Here is a 19321-nt window from a genome sequence, read left to right on the forward strand (position 1 = left end):
ATAGAAGATCTTTGAGGCAGGAATTGTTACCCAGAGCTGTGCTGATTAACCGTCTGGCATAATGGAGTCTGTGAATATGACTCCTTGTCCCTACCGTAATCCAAATAGTAAAATATTTTAAGGTAAAAACATCATGAGGATGTTACAAGCATTCCTTTATAGTATTAGCAACCTGTGAAAATGCAGGGGGTGGGAAATAATACTTCAGGAGGATGTATGAATTATCAGAGAAATTTTAGTGCCTGTGTAATATGTTGTTAACTCTACTCAAATATCTATTAGGCATGTAGTTTATTAAACACTGCAAATATAATGAAGCAGCTTTTGTAAAATATATGCATATTTGCTCTTTCAGTCACAGCGTAGCAATAGAATGATTTGTGGTAAAATTACGTGTTTTCTTACCTAGCAATTTAAATTGCTTTATTAACTCTGAATTTTAAGATTTACGCTGCTTGTTTATTTCTAGGACTTTTCTAGAAACAATCAAAATAGAAAACTTTGTGAGGTGTGTGCCCACGTACTGCATTTTTTATGTTGAAGCAGCACTTACTGGAATGTATGCCTTCAATATTTTTTTTTTTAAAAAAAAACAGGGGTGCCGGTGTAGGACACAAGTTCTTCTACATATCGCGGATCTAATGCAGCACAAGCTGGATCTGTTGTTACTGCTGCTGGGAAGAGAATGGGATATATTTTACCTTTTTGATCACAGTCAAACTATAATATTTTCTTCTGTCTTTAACCTGCTGTCAGAGATGCAACACCTCAGATTCCTTTTACACATTTTGTACGTGGATTGTACAGTTTGAGAAATCCATGTTGGAGCATTTCATAAGCAGTAGTACTCAAGTTTCTCAAGGAATTTTTTTTTGCTGGGTTGTTAATTTTTGCACCTTATTTTACACAATATGAATTACTTCTAGACTGGTATCGAAGTGTGTGGTCTTTTGTCTCTTTGAATGTGTTTACACCAGACCCTGATCGATTCAGGAAGACATGAGATTTTCCAAGAATATGTTTGGTAAATAATACTAAGATGTTAGTATACTAAGATACTAGGATTTATTATATTAACTTTTAGGTAGCCTAAACTATCTTGCTGGGGTACTTTCCAGGCCAATTTAAACTGGGAAAGCAAAGCAAGAACTGTAACTCAGCCTTACTGTAATTCTTACGGTTCACAGCTGAATAGGAGCCTCTGTTTTGTCCATGCTTTACAGTATGAATGGGTGTCTAAATTACTCCAAAAGAAGTCTAGTATACATTTTCAGCTCTAGCTGTGAGTTTCCTGACTTTTTTTCCCCTCAAAATAAGCAATGCAGGTTTGATTTATATAAACAGTGTTAGTACTGGAGGAACCTTCTGACTGCAGATGCCAAGACTGGATTATGAGAAACAGGATGGCACAAAATATAGGATTGAGAAGTGAGTGGTTATGTTTGTAACCAGCTGAACTCTAGCTCCATTTTTTAACTCTCCTCCCTAGTAAGAGAAAGGAAAGAGGGAGAGAAAAATAATGTGAAGGCAATTGCTTATTAGTTTTGCAGCTGTCTGAATTGGTATATATTTGTAAATAGGAATAATTTAGATGATTTTTCTCTCCGATATTAAGTGATATGGTAATGTTTAATCTCTATCTTATGCAGGTGTTTTTTATGTAAAATGTGTCTGCAAATGTGCCTAACGACACTGGGCAAAACGTATTGTAGAGCTGGCTTCCCATCCCTGTGGTGGGCAGCAATGGGGCTGACTCCTGCCAAAGGGATCTAGGGCAACTTTGGTAGAAATCTCAGCGGCTTGGCAACTGCCAGCTCACATGGGTTGAGGACAGACACCAGGGTGTCAGGGAGCATGGTGCTGGAGCACAGAAATGCCAAAATGTGAGGAAGATGCAGTCAGGGAGAGCCTGTGTCTGGGTCCTTGCACAGCTTTACTGTGTCAGAGAAACTTGTCATTTTTATCAAAACAAAGTTGGTTTAAAACTGGCAAAACAAAGCTTAACTAACTTTTCAGAGACTAATGTTTAGGTTTATCGTGGTATATGTATTGTATATTTATTTTTTTTTCCACAGAAACCTGCTAATATTTTAGTTATGGGTGAAGGTCCTGAGCGAGGAAGAGTAAAAATTGGTATGTTTATATCTTTGATAAGTCCCAGTGTAGCATTTAAGTTAGAATGTTCTGAAGGTGCAGTTGTACCACCTAAAGTAGTCACTGTAATACTAGTATGTGCCTGGGCACATTGCCTAAATGATGTTTTCTGAGTGACTGGCTTCTTCATATTAGCCCCATGCACCAGTTCTGATGATGAAATGCTGTAGCCTCATCAATAAAAAGTGGAAAATGTCATTATTTTGTTTTAAGTGGGTGTTTGGTGGGGTGGGGGATTTTGATAAGGGGACAACCTAGGGGGAAAGGAGGAGAAAGAAAGAGGATTTCAAAATTTCCTCCATTTACCCCCATAATGCCATGACATTATCTTGCTGCTGCTTATAAAAATCTAAATAGGGACTCATCGCTACAAACCTTAAATGTTATAATGGAATCAAAGGTGGCATTTAGCCTACAAAATGTTCTTGAAAGGGTAGGCAGGTCCCTTGGAGATAAATGCAAGGGATCTTAAAAGTCCAAAACACAACAGTTCAGCCAAAATGGGAACTACTGCTATATAAATGCTCAAACCGGGGTGTATGTACCAGGGTAGGGAGAACCCGACACTTTCCCCACTATTGTAACATTTTATGGTGGGAGTTACTGTTCACAGTGAGAGAATAACTTGTAGAACTTCAATTGTTTTAAATTAAATAAATAAAAATTAACTGTAGTCTAACAGCAATAAGCTATACCAGGCTGTGCATTAGCGTGGCAGCACTTTGATAGCGGACTGCTAACGCACAGCCTGCTTACATTTGCTATGGTAACGCAGCCCTGTTTGGAAGGGGTTTTTTTAAAGCTAGGTCATCTTTTTCACATCCCTCTGACTTTCTTTTATAAGATTATTCTTCTGCATTGTTGCTCTGTACTCTTACTGTTTTGTTTATCTGAGCTATATTGTTAATCACTAGTATAATGCTTCAGGGTAGGGTTTTCTTGGAGTGTTCAGTGCTGCTCTAGTCATTCCCTCGCCCTTTGAAATCCAGGGAGCAGATGGCCCAAGGCTGAACGCTTCTGCAGATCCTACCCTGAAAGTTTTTAATGCCCTTTTGAAGTTTAAGGTTGACAGTAGAGACTGAGGTCTTCTCCGTACAAAACAGGTACAGCACGGACAGTGGAAGGGAAAATATCTTCCTATTGCCTTATTCTTCACGGAGTGGTTGCTTCCAAAATTGAGAATGTAGGTTCATCCTCTGGGCATGTTCATGTTCAGCTGTGGTGGTGATATTTGCTGTATACAACTACTTGCTAGTAATTGCACATAGACCACCCATTTATTTCTTAATTTATAGCTTTGAATTCATTTGGGAATAACTTAGAACACAAATTTAGTCACTCTGTTAATGGACAGGTGAAAGATTCTGCATCGGAGCACCAGTCCTCTGAGCCATCCATTCCCAGTGGGGGAAGAGGGAGGGGGACCCTGGATTTCTAAGTGTGTATCAAAATATAGATATTTTTTTTTCCTTACTTTCTTAAGATATTACCACAGCAGGAAAAGAATGCAGAAGTTATACCCATACCAAGGGCTTCCACTTTTCCAGTGTAACTAATTTTTTAAAAAATACATAACTGGTCTTTAACTTAAAATAACTTTTATAGGCTTTTTGTGTTATTTTGAGTCATAAATTCACTTTCTGCCAACAATTTCCTTATTTTTCGTAGTTACTAGTGACTTGATTATATCTTGAGTAATCAAAATTTTAATGTATAAAACTGTAAAATGTTTCTTTTTAAATGCATTAAAACAATCATAAATAGGAATGCATATGAAAAAAAAAAAAGGTTTGTGTAGTCAACTTAGAGACCCATATTTACACTGCAGTTTTCCCTCAACCAGCGAGCTATAATGTATAGGTCCTTTCCCCTCAGAAAGGCTACTCATCTCATTACATTCGGGTCTTTCTCAGCATGTGTACAGCCCTGTACCACAGAGTCCCTCTGTCTTGGGATTTGGGGAGTGGTGGGTTGGGAAAGTGATTTGGTGGGAGAAGGTGCATATTTTAGTCTCTGCCCATGTTTTCCTGTATCACTTACATTGGTAGTTCAGACAGCCTTCTAGGCAGTTGTATGCTACCAATTCTAAAAAGCAGTTTTTCATTACATAATTCCCCCCAACAGAATTTTAAAAACATAGCCTAAATGGTATTTAGTACTGGTATCTTGTTACTGGAAATAGGTCTTGACAGAAAATTAGCAGGGAGGTAGATGCTGTAGGCTTAGTTGCCGTTTTTGTGTGGAGGAAATCTTGCTACAGCTAACTTCATGAGGAGGGAGCTTTTGTGATGTGCATGTATGTATTATAAATCATTCTAACCTTTGCAGAACCTGCATTTTGCTCACATTTAAAATGCTGCTTCTTGAAAGACCATCCTGTAATAACAGAATATTTTACTGGACAATATCAGGTAAAATGAGTCAGGATTTACCAGTGTCCTGAGAAGTGAGTTGATGCGCTTTTTCAGAACAATGGTTAATTCTTTGTTGTAAATGGCTCGTGTTAGTAATGATTTATAATGATATACTTCATAGGTGATGACATCCAGTAACTTCTACAAAAGCTTTAAGAAAATGTGCTCACAGAAATCGTATCTGCTACAGTCTGTGTTTGCATTTGATTTAGCAGTGATGGTAGTGCTAACAAGTAAACTCTATCAGTTTGTTTTTTAAAAAAAAAAAAAAAAAAAAAGATTGGTAGTTTTCCTCAAATTTTAAAGCGTCTCTCTTTGAATTTTGCAGCTGACATGGGCTTTGCCCGATTATTTAATTCACCTCTGAAGCCTTTAGCAGACTTGGATCCAGTAGTTGTAACGTTCTGGTATCGAGCTCCAGAGTTGCTTCTTGGAGCAAGGCATTATACCAAAGCTATTGGTAAGTAAATTGGACAAAAACTTACTATTTTGTTCTTTATTTAAAATGTACCCAAATATGGAAGCGTTGATAAGTAGTACAAAGGACAGTAGCAGTGTCAAAGGTACCTTACTGATTTCTTGAAACAATATTATACTTCGACTAATTGTCTGGTTTACTGTGGTCTCTGGCAATACATAGGAATGAAATATTTCTGGATTTTGGCTCCAAATGCCCTGCAATCCAATATAAGTGTATATGGCTTTCACACAAGACTTTCATAAATGCTGTTAGAGCATGTTAGTACATGTTAGTACATGTTAGATGTACAGATGCATCTTTGAACCTTTAGTAGAATCCGTATCGTGATGGTGATGAGGCACAGTGCATTAATTCTATTGCACAGGTCTTCACCTAGTGTAATAAATACCTGTAATAAGGAATGTAGAGAATGAAGAATATATTGGCTGCACTGAAACTAAATTGGAAGTACAAGCTGAGTTTTAGCCTCTCTCTGTGTAATCTTCAAAGCACAAGTGTGAACAGGAATCACTTCAAGTAGTGAGATGTGGTCAGTCATGCAACAGGCTAGGCTGTGGCACTGCATCAGGTATATCCAGGAAAAAACCAAACCTCGCAGAATGCAGGTGCTGTGAGGATGGTATTAGTTACTTCAGCTTCACGCTGCGTCCTCCTCACCACTTAATTCCTATTTACCAGCCTGAATTTTGACAGCTTTGGCATGGCACAGTTGACCTGGCTCTGCCGGTCTCTGCTCTTGCCATTTCAGGGGTAAGGGATTGCTGGGGGCAGAAGCCGTTGTGTGAGGCGGCTGTAGGGTGGGGGGATAGCCCAGCAGCAGGCTGGAGGGATGTTCACCTTCGGTGGATGTGACCCGGTTTGCCATGGAAGGCAGAGAGACTGTAGGGAAGAGAACTGGGAAGTTTTTCTCTTTCTGGCTGATTTAAAAGGTATGTTAAAGCCTGGCAACCATTTTTGGGGAAATAACTTCCCCTGCAGCGCTCCAGTTGCGTGGCACAAACATGGAAGTAGTACGTCGGCATAGATGACGTTGTTTCTGTAACCTGAAATTCTTTCCTCAGACCGTAGCCATTGGTTTTTTTTTTAAGATTGTGTCAGTGTTTTTGTCAGAAATTCTGTTGATGACTTAAATGTATTTTCATTTACTTTTCTGTTAATACTGTATTTCTTTTATAGATCAAATACATTTCTTTATATGTGCCTTTAAACTGCTTTTTTTGCTGTATTTGCATGTTCCTTCACTTTACTGGCATTTTCTTCAGCTTGCAGCATGTGAAAGTGCATGGATGGTCATAGCTTTTAGTACATAATTTTTTTCAGTGTAGATAAAAACTGACTATACAAAACACTGAGTAATGGGTTTATGCTCTCTGCATCATTTGCTTTTGTCCTTGTTCATGACCTTTTCTTGTTCATTCAAGGCTCTGTGTAGCCTTACTTTAAAAATTGCATTTGAATATACTAGAAAAATCAAGAAAAATAGAAAATTCAAGCTATCTGATTTTGCAGATTGGGACACAGCAGTGAAAATGGAAAGGTGTTTGAATTGTATTGGGGGTTTTTTGTTTGTGTTTTTATTTTTTTTTAAATGAATGTTATGAAAAAAGGAGTGTGTGAGGTACATGGGCATGGAGTGATTTTCTTGTTACTCTTTCCACAAGGTTTTACAGATAGCATTTGGCCTATTCCAGTATCACTGCTTTTCACCTTGTATTTTTTGAGTCATTTAATACTTACTAAACTCAGTGGCTGATCAGAGGGTACATTTCTTGGCCAGGACAGTATGGCAGTGAATGGAGTAAGATGTTTGTTGGCTTTCCTTCATTTGTATTTTACACATGGACAGTTAGCCAAATAGTTTCCTTTGGTTTTTTTCTTTATGAAATTCATTTTTTTTTTTACAGCAATAAATGGTAACTACACTTTAAAAAGCCCACAAAAACTTGTATGATACTCTCAGCTCCTGTGTAGTTACTGAGTTGTGTATCTCTCTATCTGTAGCTAAAAGGAAACGTTAAGGAATTGTTGCACTTCTGCAACAGAAACTTGAAATTTTCAGTGCAGGGACCTTATCTCTTATAAGCTAAAAAGTAACATTCTGCCTCTCCAAGATGCTTTTGGAAAGATTAATTTGATTTTTATTATTTCTGTTCTCCTTTTTTAAAGATATTTGGGCCATAGGGTGTATATTTGCAGAGCTGCTAACATCAGAGCCAATATTCCATTGTCGACAAGAAGATATCAAAACTAGTAATCCTTATCACCATGACCAGCTGGACAGAATATTCAATGTTATGGGATTTCCTGCAGGTACATACTGTGTTTTTTATCACTGCTGTTCAAAGAAAGATATTTGTATTGCTTTCTTTGCATATGAAGGTCACAGTTGATCGAAGCAACAAAGCTGTTCAAACACAATCTTTATTTCATGAGTTATAAATCTAGAATCTAATGGTCACATTAGATATTTTTTCTATTATTAATGATAGGATTATCTTCGTGTATACATGTACCAATATTTTATACTTCTAAAACATCATGTTTAATGATTAATAAACTGAAGAAATATTTTTGAGTTTCTTCAGTACTGATTATAGGTTTGGAAAGTGACTGTGATGGTGTGAAACCAAGCAAAAATCTATACATTTAGCAAACATTATGCAGATGTTTAACTCATGCTAAACTAAACATAACATTTGGAAATAGGGGAGGGTTTTTCATATTTTTTTCCCTTGGTAGAAAGTTTGTGGTATGGAGAAAACTTCTTTATTCCAAACTGGAACAAAGAACTGGTTGCATGAACTGAAACAAATGTGGATATCACTTGTTGCATTTTCCCCTCAGTGTTGGTCATACCTTGTTTTTCTACAGGCTGTCTTGCATCTTTTCAGTTAATGCTCTGTCTTCTAGTGTTCACATGGTCGCAGATAGCAGTAACAGGGGCCTTGTACTTTTTGGTCATCTTTCTCCTCACTGCTTGTGTTCCCTGCCTTTGTCCATTCACCATTAATAATCTTTTTCTTTACTGTTCTGGTGGACTTCATTTTTCCTGTCATATGAATGTTATGGTCTTTATGTGGTTCCAGAATTTTATTACTAAAGTTGCTCTTACTTTTCCTTCGACTGTTTTTTGTCCTGGATGTACTTCATTGCTTCTATACTGCTGTATGAGATTCCTGGAAGTGTTGCCTTTGCATATTGAGTACTGTCATTATCTTAAAAATCCCCCTTAATTTTGGCCTTTTAAGCGGTACTATCCTTTCCTGCTTTTAGCCTAGAGTTTTACCCTTTTCTTATGCTTTTCTTACTTCGTTTGGGTTTTACATTGTCTTTGTGTAGCTTACTTGAATAGGTTATACTCTCATTGTTGTTTTCTGATTGGTTTAAATAAACCTTTCTATTGGTCAGCACTTGATTTTTGAAGGTCTTTGATTCCTACCAAGAAATACTATTTTTGAGCAAATTTTTTGCTTTTTAATTCATACTTCCCATATTTTAAAGTTTCACATGTCTTTGGGATAGGGGATGGGGGAAAGAGGAGAATCTTGCCTTAAATTTATTATTTGATTATTTATTTACTTACTTATTCAGTTAATATTTTTAAGCTTCCAGTGTTCTGCAGGTTGTGATTAGACTTTGTAAAGATTTGACTTGAATCAAACTACTTGCCCACAGAGCCTTTTTAGGAGTTACAGAGCATAATGCATTTGAGGCGAGGTGATCCTAGTCATTTTTTTGGTTTATTTTTAAATCCTTTTCAGTCTTGGCCCTACACAGAGGGGCTGAGAATAAATATTCTTTGAGTGTGTAAATGGTAATTTTTCTTAGCCTTTTGTTTGCTAACAGTATTTCTTTTAGGTTGAGATGGCAGGAGCTTACACAGTATTTCTAGGTATTTTCCTGTAACTAAAGGTGGTGATGTCAGAACAGAAAATCCCTTGGAAGGAGACAGTGTTTGCAGGAGTCTTATGTACTCTTGTCCCAAGGTCATGATTGTGCCTAAGTAAATAACAGCCCTGAAGGGTGCAAGCACAATGGCTGACATATTTTTCTGTGTTGTCTTTTGGGCGTATAGTGATCTTCATTGTAGCTGGCAACTGTTCTTTAAAGTTCTTGGGTTAATCAGCACACAGATGGAACCTCTTAGGTGTTAGTAAGATTTATTGTGAAGGGGTGATGGAGTACGAGCCAAGGAATACAAAGAAGTAAGTAACTGCAAGGTTGGAGAAGCAGACGGGGGAAAAAAAAAATCAGGGCTATGGAGATACTTGGAAAATCTTTGTTTTACTTGCGGGGGGTGGGGGGGAGGAGAAAAAATTTAATAAATATTGATTTTGCAGATAAAGATTGGGAAGACATAAAAAAGATGCCCGAACATTCAACTCTAATGAAAGATTTCCGGAGAAACACGTAAGTCTGCTTGGAGCTGAGCGTTCTTAGTGTATTTTACTTCTCCCTCTTACACTAAATTTCTTGTAGCTCAGGGTGTCTTCTGTGTAGATGCCAAACGAGAATGGTTATGACTTAGATTGTGAAAAAACAAAAATGAAGCTCTTTCATAATGGTGAACTTGGCCTGTTGAGGTGGTGTGAATCAGAAGAGTAGCCAGAGGCAGAGTGTGAATGGTAAGGTGGCAGGTGTGAAATGAGCGGGGCTAGTAAGATCCCACACAGCTCTGAGGAGTGCAAAGTGGGGTTTGTCACAGCTGTTTCCAAATTTGTGGCGCTGGAAATGATTTTTCTGTTATAGCTGCTTAAAAGGGATCTGGTAACCCTGTACAGTTTCCAGCAAATAGTGGGTATAATTGTCAGGTTTGGTGTCTAGGGTAGCTTATGAAGGTTAAAGGAAGGAATACCTTTCTGGTTTGCTCTCGCATTGCCAGAGTCTAATACCTGCACTTAAGACCCTACCCTGTTCCCTTGCTTCCATGCTGAGGGACTTGGGGCTGTATCTGTACAGTTCTTGCATCTGCCATGTTGTAACCATTTAGAAACCTTGTTTCTGAGCTCCCTTTTTGAAAAGTGAATTCATGAATGTTCCTGTAGCAACCTGTATGTTGCAAGAGAGTGTTAAGATGGGCTTAGTACTTATCTCCATGTTTACTGGCATTAGAAATATACAGAATAAAACTATATAGTAGTAAAATTGCTAAAAGGTAGTTTAAATCCCAGTGATAGTTTGCTGTCTGCATGTGGGTTAAAAGCATGCTTTTTGTGTGGATGTGATGTGTTTTTACAAGCATGTCGGGGGAGATGCATTTCTCTAGTGTCTGAATGATTTTTAAGCAATGTCTTTGTTGCCATTGTGTTTTTTCACTGCATAGTGGATTAGCAACCGAGACTAAACTGTCCTTGTTACTATGTTTTGTGGCTAATAAGAAAACTTTGCCGTATCAGTGATTTGCATATTAGAAATACCACCTTTTTTCCTTTTATAGGTATACCAACTGCAGCCTTATCAAATATATGGAAAAACATAAAGTTAAACCAGATAGTAAGGCATTCCACTTGGTAAGTTCCTGCATGCATAAAAAATCAAACCTTTCATATAAGCAACAGTTGTTGAAAGTGTGAGTTGAGCTGGTGTCAAGTACACTGTGACTAACTTGGTTTTATAAATATTATACATTATTTTATAAATAACTTTGGAATAACTGATACTTGGCAATCTGAGAATTGCAAAACCACTATCTTTCCACATTGATAAAATTATTCTGTGACTTAGTGGATTAGGTTCTGCATTGTGTATATCGGAAGTTTTCAGTCTGTCATGTGTAGTTTGTAATTATATTTGCAGTATTATTTTAACTCAGCCATTTTGCTGCTTTGCATACTTCTAATAGCCTATTTCTATTTTCAAAAAGAAAGTGAGGGAAGAAAATGGGAAGGTTGTTGATATTGCAGATGACAGGAATAAACTGGAGGAAAGGGAAGATAGTTAAGAGGCCTGGGTATCTTGAGATTTTTGTGTGGCTTTTGTTCCAAATCATTGGAAGCTGTACCTTCTCTGATGATCAGACCCAAGGGTTTTTAAGCAGCCTGGTTTTTTTTCTGTTCAGTACTTTTTCCTCCATGTAAATTTTGGAATGTATCCTGTAGTCAGAGCTCTGAGGCAGTATTATTCATGTGGCATACTGCATGAGCATTTTTGGATGGGGCGTTCCAAGCCGTTGAGTTATACTGCAACTGGTTTAAAACAGAAAGTATATTCAAGGTTCAGGTTAAAACCAAAAGTATAACCAGCTGAATCAAGTTCTTATTGCAGGAAGTTACCTGGCAGTTATACCATTATGCATCATTTACTGTGAAGTGCCTCTACTCTCTCAAAGTTGGTGACATACTAGAGATGTTTATATAAGGAAACTTACATAAGAAACTAGTCCTCTTTGGTAGAGATTTTGAATTTTTGATGGATTTTTGCATCCAAACACAACTGAAAGTGGCTGAGCAGCCTGTGTGTTTGTATGGAATGCATAAAAAGCTTGTGTTGATATGTGAAGAACAGAAGTGCTCATAATTAATCCAGTTTTTAGTACATAGTTATTATAGGAACTTCAGAAATGCATTTTTAGTATTTTATTAAGATGTTCTTATGTTTTAGTATGACAATACATACTTTGAAAAAAATATTTGGCATGACAAGTAGATAATGTCATATTCCTATCAAAGCAGAAATAATATTTCTGAAAATTATTAAGTAATTAAGCAAAACACAACATGAAGTATCTGTTGAATATGATGATTTATGTAGGGTGGGATTTGGATATAAAAACTCATCGTTATATTCTAAAGTGAGGTAAACTGAGTGAATTCGCAAGTCTTTCTTATCAGCTGCTATAGGCAGGTGTTCCATAAAATTATGCAGCTGCCTGCGTCAGTACTTAACTTTCTAACTTCATCTTCTTTGAGAACAAACATACTGATTGTTACCTTCAGATTAGACTTGTGACATATTTGTAGTCCAAAGCTCTCAAAATTAAGCTCATGTTGCTGTACAAAAATCTGAAAGTGACTAACTGTCACCAGTGGTGAGTAGCTGAGAAAACTCACTCAGTTCTGCCTGTTAAAATCAGTGGCATAGGATTTTCATATCATACGTAGGCAATCTGAGGTAAAAACCTTTTCCATGCAAGATCTTATATAGCATGGCCAGTGACTTCATATTCAAGTAAAGTGCTTTTCCCCCTCCATTGGTTCCTCACCTATTTTTCTCACCATTCTCCAGTCTGCTGGCTTGATACCAGGCACAGGTAAGAGCGAGTAGGTTGGGCTTTGCTGTACATCTTGGATGTTCATAAAAAGTCTCCCTCTGAATGAACTAGCCTTTTTTATGAGCTGAGTGTGCTCATTGGTCATTGTGACCAAACCAGCCTGAAATGTCTCATCCAACTCTTGAGTCTTGCAAGTTTAAAAAGAGTTTTCAGTAGAACAACAAAAGTAGACACAAAATAACCACATGAGAATAGCTTGAAACGCTCACTACAGTGTATTCCCTTCTCTCTGGGGTATCCTAACAGGGTGATAGCTGTTTGAATGTATTTAGCGTTTTTGTTCAGCGTGTTTGTTTTTATACCAAAAAACAGTAGTAACATTAAAATGCAAGATCAAGGAATGGTGTCCTTTGCCAGGCTGGCACCACCCTTCCATCCTCGGTCATATCTGTTAGTACTGAACAAGAGGACCAGAAGGGGAGACTGAATGCACGGACCCCTGAACATGGTGCTCAACTGCTACCTCATCCACTCATTCTGCTTTGGATCTCTACCCACCTTCCCGTGACAAAACTGATAGCAAGAGAGCGAGCTTTGTGCAGTTTGGATGGTGTCAGTTGGTGTCACGCAAGCTAGTAGTGTAGATGTAGCTACATTCTTTTGTACCTCCCATAGTATGGATTATGAGGGATGCACTGTGAAGTTCATAGTTAATTAGCTTTAACAGAATCTTCTCAGTTTTCTGCTAAGTGCTGTCTGTCAGAACAATTCACTGAAAATCAGATCCCACTTAAAAATCCTAGTCTTTGGAAAGTAACATCTTAAAACACTGTTTCAGGTGCTGGCAAAAGCAGAGGCTGCCTTAGGTTTCCGCTGGTGATGTTTGAGGCCAGGCTGAGCTGCAGATGAATGCCTCGGGCACCTCCACCAGTGCTGAACGAGTTCAATGAATCTCTTGGTACCAGTTCTTCCAGACATACTGGATCTTACTCTTCCACAAATTGTCTCTCAGCCCTTTTACTGTCTGCCTCAGAACAGATAAGAGCTGTTTACACCTACTATTGTAAAATATGTCAGAACTAATAATTACAGGACTAGTAAATCCAGAGATTGTTTTCATTGTCAAAAATGAAATTATTTTGTTCCCAACCTGAATCAAATAGATTTTTTTCCTCCTTTACTGGCATTCATGCACATGATTCCTTTTCACACGCAAAACTGATGCGCTAATATGAGACAACTTTGGCTCCTTCCTGCTTTTGCAGGTTATGGTTTTTCCCACTTTCACTTTCCAAATTTTTTTCCCCTACTTGTTTATGCTTTAGAAAATGGATACGCAGCTGCTGCTTTTGGTTGAGTGGTGCTTCATCTTCTGTTTAGTTACTTTGGTCCATGGGAACTGCAGCAATTGTCCCATTCGTTGCTGATAGTTAACTGCATCATTATTATATCATTCAGCCAGGTGATCTTTAATTGAACTGCTTTCAAAATAGAAAATATTTGTAATAATAAGTGGAAGATTCACTTCTGTGCTGGCACCTGAACAAGGGGGCAAAAGAGGAGTTTTGATCCTCTGTGTGATAATGGTTGTACAAACCTTAAACTTTGCTTGTGGTTTTTGTTGCTGATTAAGACCAGGTTTGCACACGTCTTGTCAGTATGTGATGGACAGCTTTATAACCTAACTGCCAGAAACGATGCCAGAGTTTTGCGGTGGTTTTTTGGTTGTGGTGTTTTTCAGCATGCTGGCAATTCTTTCTCATAGTTTGTCTTCCCCTTTTCTGGTTCCTGGGATTGCGTTTTGAGCTGTTTGAGAGAACAAGAATTGTTCTGTTTAAACTGATACTCTACAAAAACTGTATGCAGGCTCAGGGAGCTGAAATAACTTATTGTGAGTCCTTGTTGATGATGTGAAAAACACAACTGGACTGATGGTGGTATACATATTTATTATATTTTTAACAATGTTATTAAAAAGCTGAGGAGGGAAAATGTACTTTCCTAACTGTAGCTGTCTGCAGCATGGAGGTCTGCATTGTGGTTGTGTATGCTCACTTAATAGCGAGTATAGTAATAGCTATATACTAAATAACAAGCACTAATGGATATGGAATCACTTGGGTTTTAATTGCTAAGAATTTTAATTTAGATGGCTGTTACATTGGTTACTGTTAAAGTGTAGTTGAAGAAACTGGGCTAAATATGTGCATGTTATATCTTCCTGTGGGAAGTGAACAGACGGTTAGAGAGAGGAGGACTTGGGGGTCCTGGTGGATGAAGAGCTGGACATGAGCCAGCAATGTGCACTCACAGCCCAGAAAGCCAACCGCACCCTGGGCTGCATCAAAAGCAGCGTGGCCAGCAGGTCGAGGGAGGTGATTCTGCCCCTCTACTCTGTTCTGGTGAGACCCCACCTGGAGTATTGCATTGAACTCTGGAGCCCCCCGCACAAGAAGGACATGGACCTGTTGGAGTGGCTCCAGAGCAGGGCCACAAAGATGCTCAGAGGGCTGGAGCACCTCTCCTGTGAAGACAGGCTGAGAGAGTTGGGGTGGTTCAGCCTGGAGAAGAGAAGGCTCCAGGGACACCTTAGAGCAGCCTTCCAGCACCTAAAGGAGCCTACAGGAAAGATGGGGACAAACCTTTTAGTAGGGCTTGTAGTGACAGGACAAGGGGTAACAGTTTTAAACTGAAAGAGGGTATGTTTGGACTAGATACAAGGAAAATGTTTACAGTGAGGGTGGTGAAACTTTGGAACAGGTTGCCCAGAGAGGTGGTAGATGCCCCATCCCTGGGAACATTCAAGGTCAGGTTGGACGGGGCTCTGAGCAGCCTGGTCTAGTGGAAGATGGCCCTACTCATTGCAGGGTGGTTGCACTGGGTGACCTTTAAATGTCCCTTCCAACCCAAACTATTTTATGATTCTATGATTAAAGCTTCTGGTATGTCATGCAAACTCTTTGAATGTTGTTGTTAGAACATTTGTGACTGGAACTGAGTCTTCTGGGCTTTGCAAGTGAGAATAGGTGTTCTTCGATGGGCAATGGTTTTAACAAGAGAGAAGAATGTGGTTATGCCATTTATTGTTAGGGTTTTGAGTTCAGGCACATTTATACGAGATAGTCTTTGAGAAGTAATGCAGAGCTTTTTATCTTTTATTTTTGCAGCTTCAGAAATTGCTCACGATGGATCCAATTAAGAGAATTACCTCAGAACAGGCTATGCAGGATCCCTATTTCTTAGAAGATCCTCTTCCCACATCCGAGTAAGTGATCAGTTTATTAACCTGTCAGTGCATCCAGAGATGTTTTAGGAGTGTGAGCTTTCTCTCTGCTATAAATATGTTTCTGAATATTGAGCTAAATACTTACTGTCTAACAACCAAGGAAAGCTGTAACTGCTAAAATGCCATTTGTGGTTTTTAAAATTAAGTAGCATTCTTATTAATCTCTTGCTCTATGGAACTTTGATCCTATTAGTTGCAGCACTAATCTTGTTATTCACTGACAGGTTGATTATGCATGCTACAGATCTTTGTAGACAACTGCTAAGTGCCTGCAGGTCCACTTCTCTGCTCCAGAATGCCAGATGACACTCTAATTAGTTTACATTTTTCTGTCTTAGCCTTTGTTGTAAATTCAGTGGGTGGGGGAAGTCGACTCTGTCTCTGTGCTGTCATCCTTAACAACTTAAATCCATTTTCTGTAGACACTTCTCTTTTTTGTTTGTGTAGGGAGATTTACAGAAGGAAGAAAATGTAGGGACAATGAATGATTTCATTAAAAATTAACCCCCCCTCCCAAAAGACTAGCCAGAGAGCATGATTGTACACCTTTTAAGGAAAGCTGTTACTACATCCTGTGTATGATTCTCTACCGTTATCTAGGGAGGCATTTATAAAATATGGTATGTATATTTATAAGCAATTAATTAAAAATGAAATTATTCCACTAAAACCTACTGGATTATTTATAACAGCTCTTGACTTGTCTCTGTGATTTAATGTTGTCACGTGAATGATTTGGTTTTGTAGAAACTGCTTTTAGGACAGTTTTTGAATTTTTTTCTCAACTTCAGGTTGGCATTTTAGTGTGAATACGCAATGAGTAATGCTAACAGGTGTACAGAGACTTTATTATAAATACATTCTACTGATTCAGAGCAGGTAAATATTAACTTGCATTAGCAGTAGCAAATTCACGTGGACCATGAGATATGAACAGACAGATTAAAATCTAGTTATTTTTAGACTTTTGTTCCATACAGTTTTATTAATAGTGGAAGTTTCCAAGAGTATTTTTAGTTAGACCCGAGTTTGTGAATTACACGATAGCTGGATTAAGATAGCTCTTTGTGCCCTTGCAGATAACTAACAGGTGGTGTACCTTTCCAGCCACCAGTTTGGTCACCAGCTACCAGAAACTGTGAAAACTATTAGGATTTTAAATGAGTGTATAAGAGGCAAATGAAGATTAAAAATAAATGTGAATATGTTTACTAAGTTTGGAATATGATGGAACTAAGACAGGAAAAACTTCTCCACTAGTTACAGGTATTAGTCCATGGCTCAGGCAACTTGAAACTAGCATGGGTGAAGTATGAAACTTACAGGTCTAACCATTCTGTTCTAATACAGTGATAAATAGACTTTTTTGGGGGGCAGTGTTTTTGCAGGTTGTCAAATCCCTTACCCAAAACGAGAATTTTTAACAGAAGAAGAACCAGATGATAAAGGAGACAAAGTAAGTACTGGAAGAACAGTATCATCATGCTTCACGGGCTTTCACACTATTTCCTGTTTTCATGTTATTTCACGTACTGCTTTTGAGTTGAAATTTTTCTTTGTGTTTAAACAATTGAGAAGAACCAGCAGCAGCAGCAGGGCAATAACCATACTAATGGAACTGGTCATCCAGGGAACCAAGACAACAGTCACACACAGGGACCCCCACTGAAAAAAGTGAGAGTTGTTCCTCCTACCACTACCTCAGGTGGACTTATTATGACCTCAGACTATCAGGTATTTGCTTTATTTCATATATTGTGTATTTTGGTTCTCATGTTTATAGCAGTGTTTCTTTAAGTTAAAAAATGTGATTTTATAAATGTCGCTGTATTAACTGGTATTTTCTAGCATCTTTCAGATTTTTTTAAGGTGGATTTAGTTGTTGTTTTGTCTGTAAATTGATATGCTGATGCTCTTCAGATTAGCAATAAGGACATCAGGATCAGAGATCATGGCATTTACTAATTTATTACCTTCATATTAGGAAATGTTGATAGTGGACCAGGACCCTGTTATGCTGTGCTCTGTATCTCCGGAAAATACTATTCCTTGTTTGAACAAGCCTGTAATAGTAGAGGAGTCAAAGGATATTGTGGTAAACAAGCTGTGAAATAAGAGTCTGAGCAAGAGCTGTAGTTGGGCAAATGAATGGAAAAGCAGTATTTTTGATGACTAACAGGAAGACTTGACATGAGGCTGTCAATCTCTATTTTGAAGACCAAGGGAGATTCCAGGCTGAGTAAGCCCAGTATTGTGGATCTGAAGAGACAAGTGAGGTGGTGGTGACTGAGTGAAGGAAGACGAGTAAGAAAAACTCTTAAGGAAAACTTAAAAACTGTGTTCTAGAGTTCCTGCATTTGAGCTTGTGGTCAGATATTAGGAAATCAGAAGAGTCTGGAGCAGAAAGATATCGGAGTCGTCCCAGGGAATGATACCAGAATTTGTGAGTTTGGATGAGGTTACTGCTGGAGACTGGGGAGAGTTAAGGACAGAACCTGTAGTTAATGCAAGCTAAGAAATTACAGAAGAGGAGGAGGGAAGATTTCAAATGATATGCATGAGAGCTGTTAGAGAGGTGGCAGATTTTGGAAGCCTAGGGAATAGAAGATTTAAGGAGGAGGCATGCTGGTGGAAATGTTACCCTGCAGGAACTGTTCATATAGAATGCGTAGTACGGAAGGCCAATTGGAAGACAGTCTTGGGTGAAATCAAAAGATGGAGAAGTCAGATGTTACTGGCAGTGTTTTCAGTTAGTTTGAAGATTAATATCTAAATCTGAGAGCCTAATATTGGAAACCCACTTAGTTATGCTTATATTCTGTAGCAAAACGTAGGGAGAGTTGAAGAACAGTGTCATTGCAACTACTGCTGTCAGCTTACTTTTCACGGTTTGATATTGTTTCTCCATAAACACCAGTAGGCTTTGAAATCTTGCATTTCAGAGTTTGTTTCTGAGAGTACCAGGTATCCTCAAAGACTGCCTGGGGGCATTACCTTCATTTTTACATAAATCTGTGTACTTCCAGCACAGGACTTCCATCCCTTTCAGTTTGGCAAGCTGCAGTAGACTGCTGTTTTGGCCTTTTAGCTGGCGCGCTCTACTCCTTCTGTGTGTGTATTTTTAAGGTGGCAAATGCAGCTGTAACTCTCTTAAATCTTCCCCTCATCTTGAGTCGCATATCTAAGGACACTGATGCAGAGGCTGCATGTACTTGTCAGGGAGCCCCATTTACATGCCCTATTTACATGGCCTTCCCCTCATTTTGCTGCTGCAGCTTGGCATTTTGAGCAAACTTCAGCTTCCACTTCTGTGAGCAAGGGCTGAGGTTTGCTAGTTGAGAAGTCAGAAGGCTTGCGTTGCCTCAGCAGGAGTTGATGTTCGTTTGTTTTCTGCTCGTGCTCATCACAACTTTTGTGTTCTCAGATTTCCATCCCAGGCTTATAGCTGGGGGCAGCCCTTGTCAACAAACACTTTCAGAATACTTCTGCATTGAGGCAGTGATAACTGCTGCTTTGCTATCCTAGGAGCTCTTACTGGTAACTTGACTGTTCCAGACTAATCTTTTTGCTGTCCCTCTGGGAAGCAAAACACCTGGTTTTCAACAACAACAAAAAAACCAAACCCAAAAAGCTTCCCCTGAGTCTTGCAAGAAGGCAGTGGGTAGATTTGTTCTGTTGGAGATATCTGGAAAACATGGTAATCAAAAGGAGGAGACCTGAACTGGCTGGCACTAGAACAAAAGCAGTTACGAATTGCCTATTGGTGGTTTCAGGTC

At 38.6% G+C, this 19321-nt stretch overlaps 1 protein-coding gene across 7 annotated transcripts in view; it reads left to right on the plus strand.

Annotated features, from left to right (window-relative positions):
• Nucleotides 1–19321, plus strand: part of CDK8 (cyclin dependent kinase 8) — an 83728-nt gene that overhangs the window by 60802 nt on the left and 3605 nt on the right. For 2 of the 7 annotated variants that reach the window (XM_056328071.1, XM_056328073.1), the window contains 8 exons: nucleotides 2076–2133; nucleotides 4897–5028; nucleotides 7216–7359; nucleotides 9390–9459; nucleotides 10487–10559; nucleotides 15427–15524; nucleotides 16923–17001; nucleotides 17121–17279. In XM_056328071.1, coding sequence (XP_056184046.1) covers nucleotides 2076–2133; nucleotides 4897–5028; nucleotides 7216–7359; nucleotides 9390–9459; nucleotides 10487–10559; nucleotides 15427–15524; nucleotides 16923–17001; nucleotides 17121–17279 — 813 coding nt within the window. Of the gene's footprint in view, nucleotides 1–2075; nucleotides 2134–3634; nucleotides 3703–4896; nucleotides 5029–7215; nucleotides 7360–9389; nucleotides 9460–10486; nucleotides 10560–15426; nucleotides 15525–16922; nucleotides 17002–17120; nucleotides 17280–19321 lie in introns of those variants that run through there. The other 5 variants (XM_056328075.1, XM_056328076.1, XM_056328069.1 and 2 more) reach the window with 4 other exon arrangements.

This window comes from Falco biarmicus, chromosome 2 (genome assembly GCF_023638135.1).
Source record: "Falco biarmicus isolate bFalBia1 chromosome 2, bFalBia1.pri, whole genome shotgun sequence".
Lineage (NCBI taxonomy): Eukaryota > Metazoa > Chordata > Aves > Falconiformes > Falconidae > Falco > Falco biarmicus.